General features: G+C 36.9%; 1 protein-coding gene across 13 annotated transcripts in view; it reads right to left on the bottom strand.

Moving 5' to 3' along the window:
• Window positions 1-24359, bottom strand: part of DLG2 (discs large MAGUK scaffold protein 2) — a 1965529-nt gene that overhangs the window by 644636 nt on the left and 1296534 nt on the right. For all 13 annotated transcript variants that reach the window (XM_037042840.1, XM_037042852.1, XM_037042842.1 and 10 more), the window contains one exon: window positions 13815-13865. In XM_037042840.1, the coding sequence (XP_036898735.1) occupies window positions 13815-13865 (51 nt within the window). The remainder of the gene's footprint in view (window positions 1-13814; window positions 13866-24359) is intronic.

Genomic DNA, 24359 nt, shown 5'->3' on the forward strand with positions numbered 1-24359 from the left:
ATACAATTGGAACACTACTTGAACTGGATTCCTTTCCTTGAATTAGAAGAATGCTAGGTATGCAAGCCATAATGTCATTTTTATTGTCTCACCCACCCCCTGGCTCACCTGTCCTGAGTTAGGGTAACATTCCTGAGCTTTGAGTCAAGTTTAAGCAAATAGAGGTAGAAGAGATTGGCTTATTTCTCAAACATTAAGAAATAATCCTGAATGTAAATAAATGGGTATCTATCCACCTAATATCTTTGCCTTTTTTTTGAAGGTGCTTTTAGATTTCCAATGCTAAGCTAAGCTATTTTTCTTAGGTTAGATTCCATTTGGGGTATCATTCCATTTTGGTAAATGTGTAAGCTGTAAAGGCAATCCAAATATATCATGGCTGGTCAAATAATATCTGTGTTACTACAGAAAGGTCTTCCACATTTTTTAGGCTTACTGGTAACCCTGCATAGTAATCGAAGACATCACCCAGCTCTGCCACACACTAGTTTTGTGACAATAAATGAATGCCTTCTTTCGATCATAGTTGCTGATATAAAAGAGAGGCTCTAAAATGTATGCAAAGACTAATTGTTAAGATATGAAATAACTACTGTACAATAATGAACATATAAGGCTGAAACTTCAGTAAATGATAGTGACTGATGTATTGACCACGGCAGCAGCTACTGCTACCTGCATGAGAAATAGCAGGGAAACTATGTCCAGCTTGCAAAGAAGATTCTATCAACCTATAAATACATAAATACAGACATATGCATGACACTATACATATTATAAAATGTATAATATAGAATATAAAAATATAAAAATTTATACGCATGTATGCTTGTGTATATATGTGTATATACACACACTATAAGGAGATAAAACAATCTTTAACCTCTATCTCTTGTCAAGAGACTAAATTAATTTTACAGTGATTATATTAGTGGTTTACTAGATACTTCCAGTGGTTAAAAACCAATACTTATATGTAAAATACTATTTTACAAATAAAAAGAATTAAATCAAGAAAGGTAAGGCACTTATGAACACAAATGACAAAGAAAAAGCCCTGAGGTAATTGAAAATGGGTAAACTCACTCTGTCTGGGCAAATTGGCAAAGATTTCCACAGGAAATAATTTATAAACTGGGTTTTGACTGAGAAAGAGCTTGTCAGGCAAAATCAGTTAAGAAAGTAAAGAGACATTTTAGGATCAATAAATTGGTGACCTGTGATTAAATGAAAGATGACATTATCTTCAATGACAAAAAGGACATTGTTTCATTTATGCTGAATCTATGTAGATCAACATTTTAAAACAATACACCACAGAGGTTCTCATTCCTATGAATATTTCCATAATTCATGCATTCTTTTTTCCCAAAGGATAGATCATTTGAAAGTTTAAAAAATGCATCAAGCTCATCAAGCTAAGTGAGTAAAATTGAAGCTTTTAAACTTATCAGTTCTAACCATTTGCCAAAAATTGGAATTAACTTTCAATTTTGCTACTATGCAACTCTATTTTGAGATAGAAGTGTTTCAGTTTTCCTCCCTGTGTGCGTCTCCCCCCCGCCCCCAACTGCCCCAATTAAAGCAGGTGTTCATTGCAGGGGGAGAGTTGAAATCAGAAACCAGAAGCAGCTTGAAAAGACATCCCTGCTCATGTTTCTGTAAACCTAAGCCCTTAGGAAAAATTAAGGGTTTTTGGAGGACTTAAAAGAGAGGAGTGTTCTTCACAGCCAGAGAGTTGTGGTGAAGAAGGGGACTTCCCATATGGAGGCATAGGTGCAGAGAGATTCCCTTGAACTAGAATAAGAAAGGAGAGAGAATAGTTTTTAGACATGAATCATTTTGACGCACGTCTAAGAAAATGGGGACCTACGCATTTTGTAAAGGTTCTAGTGACTCATTATATCACTTAGACTTTGGTTTGTTTTGTTGCAAGTAGCATAAGCCCCAATTCAAACTGGCTAACGCAATAAAGGGGACCCACTGGTTTTTTTTCTTATTGTTCAAGTATAGTTGTCTTCATTCCCCACCCCTTCTTGGTTTTGTTCATGTATTCTTTATAGATGTTCCTGAAAACCCTTCCACCTTTCCCCCTCTCCTCATTATCCCCTCCCACTTCCCCTCTAGTTACTGTCAGTTTGTTCTTAATTTCAATGTCTCTGGTTATATTTTGCTTGTTTGTTTTGCTGATTAGGTTCCATTTACAGGTGAGATCATATGGTATATTTCTTTTACTACCTGGCTTATTTCACTTAGCATAATGCTCTCTAGTTCCATCTATGCTGGTGCAAAGGGTAGGAGCTCCTTCTTTCTTTCTGCTGCTTAGTATTCCATCATGTAGATGTACCACAGTTTTTGATTCACTCATTTACTGATGGGCACTTAGGTTGCTTCCAGCATTTGGCTATTGTAAATTGTGCTGCTATGAACATTGGGGTGCCCAGGTTCTTTAGGTGTTTCATGGTGCTTAGGATATAATCGCAGAAGTGGACTCACTGTTTACTTTAATAAAAATCTCAAAGGAATGCCAAGACTGCTCTTTACTCCATTTATTCACTCTGCCATTAAAAATGCTACTCTTTCTAAATCTATAGTCCTTTTATGGTCATAAAATGGCTCCAAGCTTCTGCTATCCACAGTGCAGTCTTTCTCACTGCATGCCCATGCAAGAGGGTCGGTTTCTGTTTCAGAATTCTAAGTTAGAGTCACAGAATTCACTTGAATTGTACTGGATTATGTTGCATGGCTCCTGCTGATGGCCACTAAGGGAGTAGATTATGTTAATGGGCCTAAATTAATAAGGACCCACCCCTGGAGTTCAGAGTCACCTTAGTTTCCATCCAAGCACAGGATTTATGTAAGTAAAGACAAACATTTGAACTAAAATCTAAGCACAGCTGCAAAGTGGAAGGGAAGAAAACAATGAAATGCATAGAGAACAAACAAATGTCTGCTCCATTGGAAAGGTATAGCAGAAACTGACAGATTAGAAGGGACAACTGGGGGGACCATGAATGTTGCAGTAGTTACTTGGGAGAAAACATGACCAGACAATGTGTAGGTTGTCTTGTCACTGTGTAGAGACACAGAACTGTGGGATAATTCTGGATGGTTGAAGTGGTTGGAAAGAAATCGCTAGGAATGACTGAGGTTACATTTGCTGTTAGCTGGACAGTTGGGCTAAAGAAAAACGTACCTATATCAGTCATGGTTTGTTCAGTTGCAAGTAACAAAAATTCCCACATCTCAAGATGTGATATTTAGTGATGTGGGTACAATTGTGGGGCCCTATTCAGTATTCCTCCTTGGCCTTTTATGTCCCAATAGTCTTGCCATTACCTGTGTCATGCCCAGAACTCTCAGGGCACCAACAAGTCAGAGCTTTTCTCACCAAAACTCCTTGACAACCCACAACTTTTTGATAACAAGTCAGAGAAGGAGATCTACTCTGACTAGAAAATTCAACTTGGGAATGAGAGAGACTTGTCATTTCTCTGCAAGACTTTATTGTATATTTTATCTAAAAGTTGTTAGTTTTAGAAGTATCTTTATGCCAGTAATAATCAAGGGCATATCAAGGAAGGATTGTGGGTAAGAGAGAAACAATGTATTTACAGAAAAAATACATAGCCGGTTTAGGTGATGTGAGGGCACTAAGGACTAGATTAATGAACTGGAAGAACGCACTGGTTAATACAGAGGGTTTGTGAAGTGAAAGAAGGAAGATAACTCAGCTGGGAGCTCATAAAAAATGGAGAACATTGGAGTCAGTAGCTGAATTTCAGCAAAATGTATTTTGTGCCAATTCATCTAAATCAGCTCTTTGAGGTGTGTTTATTCGGCGCTCCTCAATCTTTGATGCTTACAAGTAAAGAAAAGTTAGATTAATGACCTCCCCCAATGACTGCAAACTATATATCTAACAGTCGATTTTTTTCTGACATCTGAGTCCAATGGTTAACAATGCAAAGCACTTTCCACATGTGCAGACTGTCAGTTCCCAAATCAGAAAGGTTTCTAGACAGTAGAGATCTGAATTCATAGACTTGTCACTAGCTATCCTTTTTCCTTGACACTGTTTTTTTTTTATTGCTCTTTTATTTCTGGGAGCTGGAAAACTGTAATAGGTTACTTTAAAGGAGATGCTGTGTGTAAGCTTTGGGGTATTAAGGTTTACTGCAACCTGCCAACACTATTCTACTGGGGAGCTTTGCTTTATGACCTTAGTGGTGAGAGACATGATTCGAATTTAGAAAGAGAATTCTAAAGAATTGAAGTAAGGTAACATTTATTCTGAAAACCTAGGACATGACTTAACTTTGGCATAGCTAAAATACAACACCAAGATATTTGTAGAAGCCTGCTTGCTGGCAAGTTACAATGCCTGATTTCAACTGGTCTGGCGAGGAAGAACTTCAGGGAAGGGTCATGCAGCCATTAGAAAGACCACTGTGTCTGGGTGAGTCTGTGGGACAGTCATAAAAAGAAAGGGATGCTTTCAGTTCCCTCTCTCTCTTTCTTCTTTGTCTCATTTCTCTGGCTCTCTAAGAGAAACACTTTGGCTCATTTTGGCTGAGGTGTCAGCCTCTGAGCTACACATCAAATCACTAAGTAAAGCTTTAAAAATAAAGGTAGCCCATAATTCCAGGCTCTATCTCCCAAGGTTCTGATATGCTTGGTATGGGGCAGGGCTCAGGATCAGTGCTAGCTTTTATTAGCTCATCAGCTGATTCCCATGAGTTGCCAGTCAACTGTGGGACCAAGGGTGTTGGGACTGACGGTCTTCCCTGGAACCACATGGTTAGAATGCAGAGAGGGGAAGATCCCCTGAAGAAAGAGAATATTATTCCCGCCAGTTTTAGTGTCTAGATGAAACAATAACTGTTATATGTAGAGATGGGCAATGGGGGAATCATTAGAATAGAATATTTTAAGGAGATATCAGAGCACCTAAAGCAAATATTATAGGCTGAAGCTATTAGAAACAAAATACACTGTAGCTCTTGTCTAGCCTGGAACTACATTATTATGATCTAACAAAGAAGAAAATACAGAGCTACAGTGGCACTCGGTTATCCTAGAGCAGTGATTTTCAAACAGTGTGCCACAAGAAATTTTGAAACATGCAATCCCAGACTGTTTAGTCAGGGCCACTGACTTCTTTCTCCTTAGATTTTCAAATAAAAAAATGACAACAGCCAATACAACAAAAGCTTTCCAGTGTGAAGGAATCTAAATTATACCTACTTTTTTTGTCAGATTGGCAACATGTATATGTCTATGTGTGTGTGTGTGTAACCATATCTATCTATATACACACACACACACACACACACACTTATATAAATTTTGGTGTGCTGCAGAATTTTAGTAATTACGTGTGCCATGAGAAGAAAAATGTTGAAAATCGCTGTTTAGAGGGAGCTATCACTGCAAACTCAAGGTCAGATTTCACTGAGATACTCAACATGCTTAAAAAATACATTGATAACTAGGTATTATACAATTTGGAGATTACTTAATAAGCTTATCATTTAGTGCATAGTCTCAGCCTCCCCCCCCACACACATGGGAAAGCAGACACGTGCATTTGCCACATGACCCAGCCCTACAATTATAGCCTGCAGTTATAGCAACATGACATCTTTAAAAAAATGAGACCTGGATGAATGTATTGTGTGTATAGTTTATAGTAACTAATAATATTGAATATCTATGATGTCCTATGAAGTCTTTTAGGCATTTTACATATATTGTTTTTATTTTTCATAACAATGCTAAAAGGAAGATATTAGTACTCTATTTATTTTGGAGAAAACCTAGGCATTAATAGGTTAAGTAACTTGCTCAAAGTCACACAGAAAGTATCTGATCCTAGATTCGAAATAATGTCTGAACTGAGTTCAAAAACTGTTTTTTTTTCCTATGGCTTATACAAACTTATGTTTGTTTCATAAATCTTACAATACTTTTCACCAAATAAAACTTTTATCACAATTTAACATGTTAAATACATATTTTTGTTTATTTCTAAATACATGCTTATGTTTGGGTGGTATCTATGTGCTTACATACATATACATAGACACTAATAATTGGATATGCATAAAGGTTAGAATTCATATAAGAAACTTATCTAATATTTAAAAAATTATTTAACTAAACTAGAATGAGATTGTGCTACAGTTGACTATATATAAAAACTGAAACCAAATCAAATATCACTGGGACTCTGGTGTTTCATTCCTGTTATTATTAATAGAAAATGCCTAAAGAGACTCAGAAAAAAACAAATTTAGAAACTCAAAGCCTCTACATTATTTGAAGTAATAGACCCTTAATTCCATTTGAATTTAGAAATTCTCATCTTTATGAAAATTCAATAATGTGAGAGAAACAAACAAGGCTTAAGTGATTAGACATCCAATGATGTTCTAACCGATTTGATCCCTGGATGAATATGGAGAGTATGTCAGTAGACAGCTTTAATGAGTCACTTATCTGGTGGTTCACAAAGACTGTTTTCAAAATTACCCACCTTACACCCAAAACTTGGTTCATCTCTAGGAATTTGTGGGGTTCGGTAAATCAGGCACTTTCCTATATAAATCTGTTTGTTTTAGAATGGGATAAATAATAAGTAACACAAGTCAATGATTTATAGTTAGGGAGATGGCTTAGATCTTTTATTTTTTTTATTTGTAAAAGAATATCTTTGACTTGTCAGCCAGAACATTCAAATAGTATCACATGGCAATACATTTTGCAGCTGTCAAGAAAACACCCAAATGTTCTTTCTTTTTTGGAGGCTGAGGATAAGCATTGGAGGAGGCGACAGATAGACAGTCACTTCAACGTCTCTGCTAAATCGCAAGCATGTGTGTTGGTCAGGGTTATGAAGGCATAATAAATCCATTATCCATGCTGGGTCAACCAGTTTCTCTTGATATAAATCTTATTGGAGGTACATAACCCATTAAATTCATATATGGAAACAAAATAAGTCACTTAGAGGCATGGACTTCATACTCAGCTAGCTTTGATACTGTCGTAAGCGCCCAGAGTGTCAAAGAGACTTGAAATGTCACAGTTGTCTATCTCTGAGAAGCTCAGACTATGTTAATGAAAGGAATTTGTTGGATTATAGCCTAGGCCTCTTTGATTTCTCTGCTCTCTCTGGCATTTTCCCATCCTACAAAACATCACAATCTGTTCTTCTAACATTTCTAACATATTTTGGATCACCTTCTCCTACATCACCACTGGCAGAATGGAGCTATTAATTATATGACTTGAAGTGCATACTTGTATCATCTGAATATTATGACATGTATACCCAATATCACAAAGTGATCTTTTTGAAACGCATTTATGATTATGTCGCTTTTCTGCTTAAAATTCTTCAAAGGCCATCCATTGCCTTCCCAATAAAATTGAAACCCTCCTATTTGTTATCCAAGGCATCTGTACACTCGGCCCTCTCCAGCTCTCTGGCCTGGTTTCTCTGTCTGAGCCCTACCTCATAATTTGAGCTGCAGTCTCTCTGAACTAGTTGTAGTTCCTTGAGTATGTTACTTTTCTACAGGCCCTTGAACATTTGTACCTGCTGTTCCCTGTCTCAAAGGGCACTTTCCTTCACTCTCTTTCCCCTAGCCAGCTTCCTCTCATCTTTCACAAGCCAGCGCAGGTGTAATGCCCCAGGGAAGTACCCCATTCTGAGCCAGGCATCTCCAGCACTCTGTCTCTCCTCATGGTTTCTGCCTATTTACTTCTTTATGTTCTCTACCAGACTGTAAAATGCTATGAAACAAGGGTTGTGACCAGTGCTTGTGTTCAGGAAGCGCTCAACAAACAAAAGGAACATAAGACATTTGTGGGATTCACCATATGTAGCAAGTAGCAGATACACTGAACAATTCTGACATAGAGGAGGAGTTATCAACTTGTCTTCAAATTGCCCAGTGGCTTTCCCTTTTCTTCTCATGTCATCATGGTAATATAAAGAACACTATGATAAAATACCTTCCATTGGGGAATTCATAGGTCAGTGGAACAGACAGATTTACTCATCTTTTAATGCAAGAAGTTTTCTATTTGTGTTCATTTCTGAAAGGGCACCTTGCCCAAGAGAGAAAGTCAGGAAAAGCTTCTTGGAGGATATGGCACTTGAACTTAATTCTGAGGGCAGTCTAACTCGGTGGCAATGAGCTTAGACTCTAGTGTCTGTTGGGCATAGGGCTGAATCCTGGCTCCATCTCTTACAAACATTGTCACTTTTGACAAGTGTTTTAATTTCTGAGCTTCAAAGTCCTAATATGTAAAAGGTAGTTAGCAATACCCACATCACGGAGATGTTACAAAATGTAATGAGTTTACTACTAAATTAAATGTTGTAGAGATTAAATACAGCAAAAGTACACTATAAACGCATATAGCAATGACCATAACTTCTTCATCATTGGATAGCTGACACCTAAAAAAGGATCTGAAAAAGCAAAGAACACCTGCTATAGAAGAAGTTAGGCCCACGAACCTAGAAGAATTCTAGGTTCATGTAAATTGCTCATTGAAACTGGGAAGCTGTTTTTAATAAGATTCCTCAATAATTCTGACAAATAACACTGTGAGAATCACCATGTTAAAACAAAGAAAATGCTAATAACAGTTAGGTATGCTGTTCTAAATGTTTGTATAAACTCATTTAATCATCCCAAAGGCCCTAGGAGGTCATTACAAAGTTTTTAGCCTTGTCTACAGATGTGGAAATGGAGGCACAGAAAGAAATATTCAACTTGAAGTAACTCAACCAGTACGTGATAGAGTCAGGGTTTCAGAGCAGGCCACGTGCCTCTACTTCACTGGACTTACAGAGGTAGGGCACAGGCATCATCCATTTGTGAGCCAAATATTCACTGAGTGTGTATCACATCCCTCCAGACACTATTCGAAGTAGGCTGAATGTAGAAGTGACTGTATTTCAATATAGAATATATTTATGTGGGGATAGATGTTAACACTGTAAACAATACATAGATGATTAGTATACATTTCAGATATTGATAAATGCAATTGAAAGACAAAATGATGGGAAGGAAAAACAACATTGTGGAGATGGTAGTGCTAATTTAAATGGGGTGCAAAGGGGAGATTTTTCTGAAAAGGAGACAGGAACAGATATTTAAATACTGAAGAGACCAAGTCATGAAAAGATCTGTGGAGAGATTTTTCTAGGCAGATGGAATAACCTATAGGAAGGCTTAGAGGTGGGAAAAACTTGCCTTTTTTGAGAAGTGATAAGAAATTCAGTGTAGCTAGAGTGAAATATATTCAAGGCGTTGGTGGTGAGGGCATAGTGTTGGAGAGAGAAGCAGGGGTCACACTGTGCAAGTCCTGGTCAATGATAAGGATGAGTGTAACTGTTGCTTCTTTGAGGGTTTTAATGGTAAAAATTGTGTGCTCTGGTTTGTATTTTTTAAAAGATTACTTGGGCTACTTTAAAGAGAAAAGTGGGCAAAAGTAGAAGCTATTTCAGTGGTTCAGGCATGGGATTATATTGGTTTGGACCAGGATTCAACAAAACAGGTGGCAAGATATAATTGATTTTGAAATATATTTTTATGGTAGTACCAGCAGGGTTTGCTCTGGTTGCTGAGGGAAAATGTGCAATTAAGCAAGATGCTTAGATGATTTTTTTTGGCCTGAATAATGAGAACAATGATAGAACCAATTAGTTAAGATGAAAAATATTAGGCTAGAAGCAGCTTTGGCCCTGAGTGTAGGGAGTGCAGGAAAATCATAAATTCTTTTGGGAACACAGCAGTGATGCCAACCAGCTAGCTGTCCACATTGCGAGTGCAGGGGAGACCATGATTTCAGATTTGGGAATCACCAGTTGGTAGCTACTATGTAAAGTCATGGGTCTGGATGAGATCACCTAGGGAATGAAGAGAGATTGAGGTCTGTTCACTGGATTTCTGGAGTGCTCCAACATTTAGAGTTGGAGCGAACAAGGAGACTGAAAAAGAGCACGGATGAGGTGCTTTTAATTGAGGTGGTCAATTAACAGTAGAGTGTTTTGCTCTTGAAGCCAAGAAATGAACACCTTTGAGGAAGGAGGCAGTGATTGCTGCATCAAATGCCGCTGAGAAATCAGTTAGAACTGAGAAGTGATATTTGTATTTAGCACGATGGAATCTCTCGTGACTTTAATAAGGATGTTTTTAGGGCTATTGTGGGGATGCAAAGATGAAATAAGTTAACTTTGTAAATGAGGAAATAGAGTTAACAAAAATAGGCAATTTTCCTGGTTATTTGGTAAAGCAAAATAGAGTACTAAGGCAGTAATAGGAAGGGAACTTTGGGTCAAAAGACTGTATTTTTTAAAATTTATTTATCTATTTGTAAAGATTTTACTTATTTATCTTTAGAAGGGAAGGGAAGGAGAGAGGGAGAGAAATGTCAATGTATGATTGCCTCTTGTGGGTCCCCTGCTAGGAACTGGCCTGCAACCCAGGTATGTGCCCTGACTGGGAATTGAACCACGATCCTTTGGTTCACAGGCCTGTGCTCAATCCATTGAGCTACACCAGCCAGGGCAAGGTTGTATTTTTTAAAGATGGGAGATATTGCACCATGTCTATATTAAGTTTTATCCAGGAACTATGAGAGAGAAACTGATAATGCAGAAGAAAGAGGAGAAAACTGCAGAAGTAAAATCCTTAAATGGATGAGAAGTTACAGACTCTAGGTCATGAGTGAAGAAGACCTGACCTTGGAAATGAGGAGGGAAAAGTCTTTCATTATAACAGAGAGAACCCATTAGCAGACCTGGTGATAAGAAAGTAAGGTGGTTTTCTTTTCTTTATTAACACTTGGTTTCTTTACTCCTTGCCATATAAAAGTACAGAATTTTCTTAATTTTTATTTCATCCTTTGCTGTAATTTTTAAAAGATTTTATTTATTTATCTTTAGAGGGGAAGTGAAGGAGAGAGGGAGAGAAATATCAATGTATGGTTGCCTCTCATGCATCCCATACTGGGAACTGGCCTGCAACCCAGGCATGTGCCCCGACTGGGAATTGAATCGTGATCGTTTGGTTTGCAGGCCCATCCTCAATCCACTGAGCTACACCGGCCAGGGCTTGTAAATTTTTTAGATTCACATTTTTTATTGTTGTTCAAAATCCTATCACTAAATGAATGGATCAAAAAACTATGGTACACGTACACAATGGAATACTGTGCAGCAGGAAAAAAAAAAAAAAAAAAAAAGGAGCTCCTGCCCTATGTGAGAGCATGAGGGGAACTGGAGAGCATTATGCTAAGTGAAATAATCCAGATGACAGAAGACAAATACCATATGATCTCACCTATAAATAGAACCTAATCAACAAAACAAATAAGCAAGCAAAATATGACCAGAGACATTGAAAGTAAGGTGGTTTTCATTCAAGTGCTTGGATTTCCTTTAGGACATAAGAAGAGAGGTCCACAGCTGAGCCTGAGGACAAGGAAAGACATGTTTGATATTGTTTTCCCAGCGAATGATAAAGTAATTTTTTAAAGAAATGTAAATATTTTCTAAAGAAATAAAGAAATTGCTAGGGTGTTTTGAGGATCCTTTTGAAATAAATAGTAATAATTTTAAATTGACATGAGGGATTGCTTCTGCCAGGTTCAGTTACCCAAATGCTGTCTTAGAGTAAGTAGAAAGGTATTGGTTTAATTACAGAATCTTAACCAGAGATGAGGTTTTGTTTGCGAACACTAAAGAAAAAAATGGGAGAGAGAGAAGAGGAAAACTGCTAAGTGTATGAGAAGGAGAACTGGAATATAGGCAGTTATGGGGAAGGGAGGGCATAATGAAAGGTGAAAATGGAAGGGAAATGATGGAATCAGTGACTCAATGTCCCAAGATGGTTGGAAAGTTTTTGAGTGGGGGTAATAGAATAAATGGTAAAGACAAAGAGAAGATGATGTTTAACATAGACGTTTATGGAAAGAGCTGCAACGAATGGCAATGACAAGGTTTAGAGTATAACAGGAAACCCCAGCGTAGGAATGAGGGAGGGGAGAGAGATGTCAGGCTAGATCATGAAACAACTGTCAGAACCCAGACTAGAACACACAGTTGTTCAGACTCAGACTGCATGTTTTAGTTCACACCAACATTAGCTTCTTAATATTTTTGACTTATTAAAACCAGAGTATCTAAATAATGGTGCATTCAAGATGTTTTTATGTATGGAGTCTGAGGAGAGAGAAGGGCTGGTTTTATGAGTTGGAGCTCTGTGCACATGGGGCCCTGTGTGTAGAAGGGCCCATGCTCGGTTTAAGGCTCTGCTGTTGCCATCTTTTAATTCTTACCGTATTTTAAACCACGGCACCACATTTTCATTTTGTACTGCGCTCCACAAATTATATAGTCAGTTCTGGAGAGAAGATTAGTAATTTAGAAGGAAAAATGTGTCCTTTCTTCTCATTTGGGCTAATTTTCCACAAGCTTCACTTTTCTCCATTTAGCATACCATGAAAGTTTTATCAGAGTTCATAATGGCAGTTTTAAAGTGCCCATCTGTCAGACACTTAACTTTCAATGTAAATTTCCTTTTAAAACCACTCACACTTAATAAAAATTAGGCTGAGTATGATAAATTCCATGACTCATGGAAGCAAAAAATCCAAAGAAAAAATAAATTTAAGTGCTGGTCTAGAGGGTAAATTCATACTGGAATAATAGCTTACACTTTAATTTTTAGTTCTTATTATAAATGTTATATATGTTTGTCATGGAAAGTGTAAGAAATAAGTATAAGTAAAAAGATGAAACAGAAAAATCACCCAAAAATCCTCCACAAGTTAACATTTTGGTGTATATACTTCTAGGCTTTATGTATGTATTTATAAATGTATATTTTGCATGTATACCTTTGTTTGTGTTTATTAGAATATATTTTCAATATAATTTTATAACTTAAATTTTAATTTAATAACATAGCTTACTTACATCTTTGTTCTCATAATTAAATATTTAGAAATACTATTACAATATAATTTAATATGACTTTCTACAATATGAAGATATAATAATGTATTATTAAATACTTGTGTATTTAATTCTTCACTATTATAAACAATACCAATATGAATATTCTTTGTGTATTTGTGTGTTTCAATAAATACAATTTTGGGGAATATGGATGAACATTGTGTTAACACTTTTGGTCATTTTTTTTTGTAGGCAGTCTTTGGCCTTTCTCTTACTGCTTTTGTGAAATATCTCTATGTACCATGGTTGTGTTGCACAGAACTTTCCTAATTTGTCAAAGCCTTGGAAAGGCCCTAGCAACATATTTTCAGAGACCTGCAGGGCTTCTATGTTTTTCTCTGTAGGAATGCATTAAAAATCCATCACTTTTTTTAAAACTTAAAAATGTGTGGTAATATCAGTTATAAAGATAGTATTAAAATCACATAAATGAAAATATTTTATAATGTATTCTAAAATACATGGTTAAATATTAATAATGAAAACAATAGGAAAAATTATTGCATTAGCTCACTGAACATTTATTTGTCTTTCCCATTCATTTGTCCAAATCTTGGCAATGCAATCTATATACTGAATGTTCTGGTTATTTGCTCTGTTTGTCTCCATGCCTTCCACTGCAAGAATTATGTTAATATTTTCACTGTGACTCCTGTTGGAAACTTCCAGAGTATAATAGACAATTGTGCAATTTCACAAAAACAACCCTTTAGGATGTAAATGTGGAAAGCAAGATTAGGGCTTTGGATTATTAGATGTTGCTTACCCTCTCCAAAGTAATTTCTTCAAACTCATATTCAATTTCTGTTCCATTGACCTGTAAATAGAAAAAAGAAAGAGAATGATTAAAGACATATTGCAGTGAAGACAGCTTCATTTTAAATAACATCTGGGGGATAAATCTTATTCTAGCTAGAAATAAACAATACTTTCTTGATTTTTGTGATTGCATGTATTTATCCAAATACAACACAATCCAAGCTATTCTAAAATGTATGAGTAAGACACTACCAAAACAACAACAACAACAAACAACAACACAAATTTTGCATCTCTTAGAATTTTATATTTTAGGTCATGAACAAAGAAATAAACATTCAACCAGAACAGAATGAAGAAACAAGAATTTATAAAAATGAGGACAGGCTTAGGAACCTCCAGGATAACTTTTAACATTCCAACATCTGAATCATAGAGGTGCCAGAAGGAGAAGGGGAAGACAATACATTGAAAACTTATTTAAAAAAATAATGGAGGAGAATATCCCAAATCTGGCAAAGGAAACAGACTTCCAGGAAGCTCAGAGAGTCCCAAAGAAGTTGAACCCAAGGAAGCACACATCAAGACACATCCTAATTAAGCTGCCCAAGATTCAAGATAAGAGAATCTTAAAAGCAGCAAGAGAAAAAGACTGAGTTACAAAGGTGTTCTCTAAGACCACCAGCTGCTTTCTCAAAAGAAACCTTACAGGCAAGAAGGGGCTGGAAAGAAGTATTCCAAGTCATGAAAGGCAAGTACCTACATCCAAGATTACTCCACCCAGCAAAGCTATCACTTAGAATGGAAGGGCAGATAAAGTGCTTCCCAAATAAGGTCAAATTAAAGGAGTTCATCATCACCAAGCCTTTATTACATGAAATGTTAAAGAGACTTATCTGAGAAAAAGATGATAAAAAATATGAACAGTAAAATGACAACAAACTCACAACTATCAACAACTGAACCTAAGATAATAAAAACAAACTAAGCAAACAACTAGAACAGAAAGAGATTCACAGAAATGGAGATTACATGAAGGGTTATCAGTGGGGAGGAGGAGGGGGAGAATAGGGAAAAAGGTACAGGGAATAAGAAGCACAATTGGTAGGCACAAAATAGACAGGGGCAGGTAAAGAATAGTATAGGGAATAGAGAAGCCAAACAATTTATATGTATGGCCCATGGACATGAACTAAGGGTGGGGGACTAAAGGGGAGAAAAAATGGGACAACTGTAGTAGCATAATCAATAAAATATATTTAAAAAAGAGAATTGTATATCTGGGGAAGAAAGAACAATACAAAATATGTACCATGAATTTGCAAAGAATAAACCATTTAGCAGTAATGTTACAGTTAGAAGGGAAAAATTTCCTAATTTATTTTGTAACTTTTATGAATGAACACTAAAATATGACCTTAAAAAACAGTTTTAAGGGCAGCACACTGCATGCAATTTTTTAATGTAAAATATCATTAAGAATGACCATTTCAGATAAGAAATGGCTCAAACTCAGGTATTCATCCCTATTATCCCCTTATTATATTTATTAGCAAGCCCTGGACCATGCAACCATGCCTATGAACTTCAGTTGCAATAGAAAAAGTGCAAGGTAGTACATGGTTGAAATTCTTAGTGAGACATTGTTTTGACTATCCAACCAGCCCTTGAATTGATCTGAACTTACAGAAAGAAATACATTTTAAATATAGCCAGGCAACATATAACATATGCCTTAGGTTTCAACAAATGTGCATACAGAATATATAAAGAACTGCTTTAAAATAATCCAACAAATATTCAATTTCCATTCTTATCTATCACCGATTCTTTTTGAGTCAGGCAAAAGTTCTGAGCAAAAAAAAATCTCAAATTGCTAGTTTCTTTTTTGTTATATGCGTCTCAGCCACATCAATGACACTTAGGAATCAGCAAGAGAGACTCATTTTTAGAAAAAAAATATTTTATTTATTTATTTTTTAGAGAGAGGGGAAGGGAAGGAGAAAGAGTGGGAGAGAAACATCAAAGAGTGGCTACCTCTCATGCATCCCCTACTGGGGAACTGGCCTGCAACCCAGGCATGTTGCCCTGACAGGGAATTGAACTGGTGACCCTTTGCTTCACAGGACCACACTCAACCCACTGAGCTACACCAGCCAGGATGAGAGACTAATTTTTAAAAAATTTTTATTTATTTACTTATCTTTAGATGGGAAGGAGAGAGGGAGAGAGACATCAATGCATGGTTGCCTTTTGTGGGTCCCCTGCTGGGAGTTGGCCTGCAGGGGACTGGCCTGCAACCCAGGCATGTACCCTGGCTGGGAATTGAACCTCGATCCTCGGGTTCACAGACCTATGCTCAATCCACTGAGCTACACCAGCCAGGGCTCTAATTTTTAACTACCAAACTGTCATTTTTGTAGAGTTGTAACTTAAATTGACTTTCCCCTCTTTAGAAGAATTTAAGCATAGTTTTGCAGATTGAGAGTTCTGTGGAGGCAAGGAATGGATAGCCTCATAGCCTGGCAAGAAAGAATTGATGAAGAAAAAAAAGTGAATGAACTAAGTACTTCTCTTCCACAGGGAATGGGGAAGTAGTAACATCAACTGAAGGTGTAATTATAACTATAATCAGCAAATTCAAAGAATAGATTTCATTTATGTGTGTCCACCAGCCACTTAGAGCATGTTTTTGATTTTCTAATTACATGAGCTAATTGGTGAATCACATTTTATTGTGTTACTACATTATCAAACAGCCCTAAACCAAATTTGATTTTCTGGGCTTCAGCAATTTAATGACTCAGAGAAGAGGAATTGATGAGGTTAGAAAACATTAGCAGCTTTATGGAGTTTTTGTTCTTCATGTGTAAAAATATAACACAAAATTCAAATTGCCTGTATGTGTGTGTTTTCATAATAATTCTTTCTGTTTTTATAACTTTGTTGAAATAATAGAGGAAGGGCAGAAAGAGAAGGCTGAATTAATGTGACATTTTCATTCTCTCAGCAGGGCTCCCAGAAGCTTTCCTTTGCTTCACTGCTTCCCTAGAGTGAAGACCTTCACATTATTGAAGTGCAGCAAATGGAGAAGAAAAAAAAAACTTCAAAGAGAAGAAAACGAGCTCTGATAATAAAATCTAAAGGCTCAGAGTGAAAGACATTCTATTAGGTAGTACTTAAAAGACAAATAAAATTTAGGGGCACGTGTTGCACAGTTGTGGTCTACAAAAATCTCTGCTTCACGTGTGCCACTATGATAATACATGCTGATTTTTAGATGCTAGAACCAGCATAGATACACACCCAAATTAGTCTTTGAAAGTTCCCTGGTCAACTCAATGAACTATTGCAGGCTCATACTTACTTCATGAGTTTTCTAGTTTTCAACTTAAGAAGGTAAGATCATTTGCCTCATTTAATGGTATTCAGGATGTCTTCATATGGAAGGACTATGCCATCTGGGTTTGGATGCAAACTTGCTTTTAAAATAGAGCACCCCATGACTACAACATAATTCAGTAAAGTGAAAACATGTGAAAGGTTGTTAGCATATATGAAGCAATATTTCAACCTTTAACTGAGAAATTTAAATCATGGTATCATGAGAACCATTGTGGGAGTTTAGGAAAGACATTTAAGAGGCCTCTCATCATTAGGAGCACGTGATCTATATTCTGCCTGCAGACCCCTAAGACAAGAAATCCTGCCACCTTCCTTGGCAAAGGCCTTGGAGGAAAGGATAAGATAGAAAGAATAACTAAGAATACTTCCATTTAAGTAATTCATAAGAATTTAGTGACTTTTCAAATGATTATACTGACGCAATATTCTTTAAATATTTTCCACATTTTTTAGAGGAGTAGTTGCTTATTAAGTGGCAAAGAGCCAAGAAGTATGAACAGTAATTCCTTCCTCACCATAATTTTGTGGATTCTCAATGAAACAAAAAAGAATAGCTCCATCATTTTCTGGGGGGTCCACAGATAATTCATTATGTGAACTTGCTTGGTGGTCTCACTCTCCGCACCATCAGTTTATCAATCTACGTTTTTCAATTCACTACGTTCTCTTCCTAAAAAAGAGTTTTACCAAATAATATTTTTGCTCTTCCTGACCGGTAATATTTCCCCAGCTATGTAACCACCCCAGGAATGTTCACTGCTCCTGAGAGCTGGGGCCCCGCCAGCTGTGTGGGGAGGGTTTCTGTTATTCCAGCTCTGTCTCCAGCCATCACGTACAGTCTCTTCTCTGCCTTGTGACTAGAAGAGGGACAGGCCGGCAGTGCTGTAGACACGGAGGGCCAATAAAGTGGATGGAATTTCCCAGTTTTGAAAAATCTGTTTTTCTTCAAATCCATGCTTTTTCTGAACCTAATGGTTCTGTGGTGACAGCTGGTAGGTTTCTATGGTGGCCAGAAAAATCAAATTAATGCCGCACATTGTCCTGTACTGTTCTGGGCACGTAGCCTTCCTGGCATCACAGGGAAATGAAGACAAGAGAGTGACCCACTGAAATTCGAACTTGGTATTTAAAGTTTTAGTTTCTTTAACTCTGAATGCTTTACATGTTTCCCTCCCTCTGACGGCCATTAGTTAATTTCACTGTCCTTCTGTTTTCTTCAGTGCTGTAGTTGCCTCCTGACTGAATGATAACACAATTTCATTGTGAGATGTATTTTTATCTCCTGAAAAGAGGTTTTTCATGAATAACACATGCAAATTATTCTGTTTTAGTGCTCTTTCATTGTAATCTTAAGTAATGTTTTCTCTAAATTGTTTTTCCTCTTTGCCCCATTTGTAATTTTATTAAACTTAACAGCATATTAAAATCTGAGATGAATGAATTTTATACATTCCCATATCACACATATTGTAAGAAGTGCTAAAACAGGAATATCAAAGCTTCTTAAGACTAAATACAGTTCCACTCAATGAACAATTATTGAGCATACATGATGTGTATGCTCAATATACATTGAGAAAATTAAGATTTTAAGATATGACCCCCATTCTTAAGAAACATACAATTCTCAAGGTGCACTGGATACAAATATATTGAGGCCTCACAGAAGTGTGATATCCAATATACAAAACAGAGAGTTGGACTAGAGCCCCACTGTTATCACATGCCAGATCTACACAGATCTACTTATTATTTGTTGTATAAGTAAGGCCTCACTTAATGTCTTTGGGGAATTCTGTGACTTTGAGCAAAATGATATACAACAAAACCAATTTTACCATAGACTAACTGGTATAAACAAGAGTGGATACCATCCCAACAATGTCATAACAAAACGATATTGAATGAACAACCTTATTTGAGGATCTTTCGTATTTAGATTTGATTCTTTAGTAGCATAGCACATGATAAATAATGTACCAATTTTGTCCGTTATTATCAGTAATTTTGATATAGTAAACTCGTCTCTGAATCTGTTGTGGGTACTTAGGCTGTAGCATCTTTGCTACAGACATTTTTCCTGCAAATATTTTCATGGCATAATTAATTGGCCACAAGTCAGTGTGACCATTAAGAAAGATAAAAGAACTGGCTGAGAGTTTGGGGTGTTTTTTGTTGGGTTGGTTTCATTTTTCCATGATTCCAGGAATCAGTGAACCACATGTGATAGATTTAATGTATTGAAGCTAGTTGTCCTTTTGGTTTCATTCCATTGAAGGAGTTCTTGTCGCTACTCCTATGTTTATGTGTATACATCTCAGCCCACTCTTCCAATGGTCTGTACAGTCACAAGAAGGTAGGTGGTGGTGGTCTTAGTCAGCATTTCTTCTAAATGACAGTGATTTGTCCTGAGAATTGGTTTCTTATTTTGAAACACACCAGCTTGGGAGAAGAAAGAGAGGTCTAAGGCCCTCTTTGAGGATGCAGATTTGATTGAATCCACATTTTCCACAAAACAAGAAAAGTGCTTAGGTAGAATACACAAAATAAAATCAGTTATTTAAGCAGTTTTTCCATGAATCTACACACATTTTAAGTACAGTCTTTTTAATTTTGTTATTCATTTTTTTCATGTTTCATTTTGTCCTTCTTAATTTCCCTCTTTTATTTGTTGTGATTTTATCATTTTTAACAGCAAAATTGCCTTACAGACAATTAGTTAAGTGGCAAAAATGCTTGCAAGTAAAAATGTCTATGGCAAAGATGCTTTGGTGAAAATACTGGACACACTCTGAATGCCACAGTTTTAGTAAACTATAAAGCTGCTGCTGGACTTTGGGAGGAATGTGATGATCACTGAGACTATGGGATCTGGTTTCCATGGCCTCTGGACACTCCCAGAGCAAGACAGGGCCCAGGTCACTCTGCTTCATCTAAGGCCCAGGTCACTCTGCTTCATCACAGTGTCTGGCACTCACAGGGACAGAGACTACATGAATGATACAATAGAAAAATTAGTGAATCAATAAGTAAATAAGGTTTGTTGAGTTGATAAAACCTGATGTCCTCAAAGAAGACTCTGCTTGCTAGTTGGGGATGCAGTTACCACAGGCTCTAGGCCTTCCAGCACTTCCAGCTTAGGTATCTTCACTTCTGAGATCAGATCAGCTCCTCTCAAGGAGCCCTTGCAGCCCAGGGCCACAGTCATCATCAGACAGACCAGAGACTCTACACACACAAACACATGCAGGCAGGTTCCCATTCCTCTTACTTAGTATCTTGTCAGTATTTAGTTTTCTCTTCTACTGGAGAACCTGTCTACAATAAACATTTTAGGCTCCTTATACATAAGTCTCCTCTGTGTACTCTCCTATGCTCACTGGTAAGGACATAGGGTAAAAAGGAGAAGACACAGATTTGAATCTTAGTCCCAATGTTTATGAGATGTGTGAAGGCAGTCAGTTTTCTTAGTCTTTCAAAACTGTCCTTAATTCTCATGTGTAGAATGCTATTAACAAGTACTTCTCCCATATGGTCATTGTCAGGGTTAAATTAGATAAATTACGTGAAATATTTAGCACACATCTTGATTGATAAAGAGAAAGTGGGGAAGAATAAATGAAATTACATATTATTAACTGCCTGACATATGGTATGTCTTTAACACTGAGAGACATTCTACTTAGTTCTGGATTACCAATCTACAAGTGGTACAAGATTTATTTGATCAAATATTGAATGCTTCCTAATTTTCTCAACAGTATAAAACACCACTTAAGCAAACCAATTTTCTCCTGTAAAATCTACTAAAAATCTTTGTTTAGCCCAAACACTTTTTTCCTGAATCCATCCAAAATGTACTGACTTATGGATAGTTACCATCTTAGCTTTTTTTTCCAAAATCAGGTTAGTGTGGCCCTCACTCAGAATATTACCTCAACTGTACTTTTCTCCCAATGTTCTGTCCACTCACTTGCACATTTTCTTCTAAACATTCTCTTGCTCAGTCTTGTCCATTATGTTGCTCTGCTATTGACACTCACTTCTCTAAAGCTGCTCTGGGTACATTCCTTACATCACCATCTCATGAGGATAAAGATTGTATAATAGTCATTTTTGCTCCACTGTAGCTTCTGGTACCATGCTCGTTCATAGTAGGTCTCCAGAAGAATTATTAGAAATGAGTCAACTGAGAACGCCACAAATTGAATTGTCATTAAACTATTTTCCATCTTCAAGTTAGTTAGCCCTTAACCACTTCTGTGTTTTCCTATGGAATAAGACTTGAATTAATTCCTACACACCCCAAAATTTACATCCATGCATTGGAAATTTCTAATTTAAATCACGAATTAAAGCATTAATCTAATACTTATTGAGTACCTACCATGTACAGATAGAATGATAAGTCCTGGGGATACAAAGATGAATGAAATGTAGCTCTTGCCCCCAAAGACTCAGTCTAACAGAGAGAGATAAATGAATGGAAATAAGCAACAAAGAGATATGGGTGCTGTGATAGACACCTGTAGACTACAGTAGCTGCAGAGGTGACACAGAGGAGGGAACAGGTGGTTTCACCTAGAGAGTCAGGGAAGGCTTCACGGAGAGGGTGGGGTACAGTGAAATGTTTTCACGGGCAAGTGTTCATCAGAATGAGTTGAAGAGAGACAGGCTTACCCAAGGCATAGGGAGTAGCATTAACTACTTATTCAGAGTGCTCTGCTGAAGAGACCGCTGGACTTAGAGTTAGAAGATCTGTATTACAGTCTTCATTCTGTGGTTTAACATGCTGGTAACCTTGATCAAAGCACGGTACTTCAATTTTTTATGTAGAAGGATGATTTCTGAGGTCCCTCCCAGCTCTGACCTTCTAGAATCAGGATTTTTCTTCCCATCTATTGTTTCAGTCATATTTACTATGTCATTTTCATCAAGGTGCACCTGCTCAAATTTTATTATGGATTTTTCTATTACCCTCTATTCCAAAGATCTCAATCAGCAACCTATACTCCTACCAACTGGAAGCTCTCTACAGTCCATGAATGTCTGCCATGCTTCTTCTTCTTCTTCTTTTTTTTTTTTAGATTTTTATTTATTTATCTTTAGAGGGGAAGAGAAGGAGAGAGGGAGAGAAATGTCAATGTATGGTTGCCTCTCATGTGTCCCTTGCTGGGAATTGGCCTGCAACCCAGGCAGATGCCCTGACTGGGAATCGAATTGCGGTTCTTTGGTTTGCAGGCCCACACTCAATCCACTGAGCTACACCAGCCATGGTTCTTCTTTTTAACCTATAAAATCACCTCCATCAGGGAGGAAACTAAAGGGCAGTATCACCCACTCTTCTTGGCTCCACTCAAGGACCTCACTGTCAGTGCCATCTCCACGTCTACTCCTCAAAAATCTCAAGGTTTTGGGGGAAATAAAAGCTATCTCTTTTTTTCTTTTAATGAACATGAATGGGGGACCCATGGATGGAGCCAAAGGGGGGTGGGGTTGGGGGTGGGAGGTGGGCATGGGTACGGCAGGGGAAAGAGGTGGTGGGAAAATGGACACACCTGTATTCGAATATCAATAAAAAAGTAAAAAAGAAATAAAGGCATATTTGAATAATCCCAAATAAGGTGAGTTTAGTCAGTTGGGGAAAAAAAAGAAAATGAAGAGATAAGGGAGTTTGCTCTACTATAATGCAAAAGAAGGAATAGCTGGAAAAGGCTGCTGTTCATCACCTCCATCTTTTCATCACATTTAACTTTAAAGGTCTCTGTTGCATGGATGAAAAACCATCAAGCACTGAAAAAACCAAAGTCAACCCACCAGCATGGCAGCTCTGATCAGGATGAGAACATCAGTAGACAAAGGCTGGAGGCTTGCAGCCCACAACTAAGCTGCACATCACTTTCTGTTACTAGCCCATGCCCCTTCTCCTGGATGATCTCTGCCTAACATTGTGCCCTCCTTTCATAGTAAGAGGAATTATTATACAAAAATGAAAAGCTTAGTTTCTGGAATCCAAAGGGGCTAAATTCCAATCCCAGTTCTGTCCTAAGCTTTCAGAATTCATTTTTCTTATATATTATATACATTTGTCTAAGTGTCAATAATGTTCATTTAGACACTTAAAAGTAAGCAAAAGATTTTCTGTTTAAGCTTTGTAAAGCACCTATTTTAATATAAGGTATGCCTCTGGTTATTTTATGATATTATTCACTTATAATGAGACTGGTTTAAAATATGCAGTTTTACAAGGAGGTAAATCTTTTAACAAACACAAATTATAAAAATATTTATTGATGCCTCAGTTAAGATTCTAATTTTTGTGAGAGCACTACTCCTATTATTCCTAAATGTGCCATATAAGTAAAACCTGGGTTTAAGTTACAACTTCTAATCTTAATTAAACAAGCTTCTGAGCTCAGTGAATTGCTAAATCATAATTCTTACCAAGAAGAAAAAAATCACTATTTTATCATGTTGTATTCTTAAACAATTTTTGGGGTTTTGTTATTTTTTTCTGCCTTTGTTATTAGACTTTATATTGCATAGAACTTTAGGTCTAGAAAAGTGATCATAGATGATAATTACTAAATGTGCTTTTTTCATTTAATTATAAATCATTCTTTTAATTAAGTAGAGTTTTACCTATAAAAATCACAATTTTATTTTCTGTCCAGAGAAATCAAGGAAAATAGCTTAGAGTTCTTACATGTATAAAAATAAAGTCATTTTGTATATGCAAAGCTGCCTTGATTAAAGGCTTGGTAATGAAAAAAAATGTCACTTAATTCAGAACTGGGTTTGCCTCTGATTTGGAAATGGCTCATTTCTTCCCAGCTTTGCTCCCTTGCTTTGTGCCATATGCCGGATGGTGTAATAACAGGTGGCTTAATTGCCTTCACTTGGCTCCAGCCTGAGGCAGGATGCTTTGTTCTTTGGGTTTTTTAATACTCCGTAAGTTTAAACATGCTCTTTGAAAGAAGAAAATGGTGTTAAGAACACAATCAATTAATGGTTGTAAAGGTATCATAATATACCAGGTTTTTGTCTCATCAAACCCTTCTCTCACCTCTTCACTCCCATTGGCAACCACCAGGACAAATGTAAGCGAAGTGTCTAGGAGAATCAAGAACTCAAATCACATGGCTAA

Source organism: Sturnira hondurensis, unplaced genomic scaffold (genome assembly GCF_014824575.4).
Source record: "Sturnira hondurensis isolate 20B ecotype Veracruz unplaced genomic scaffold, ASM1482457v3 Scaffold0003801, whole genome shotgun sequence".
In the NCBI taxonomy this organism is placed as follows: Eukaryota; Metazoa; Chordata; class Mammalia; order Chiroptera; family Phyllostomidae; genus Sturnira; species Sturnira hondurensis.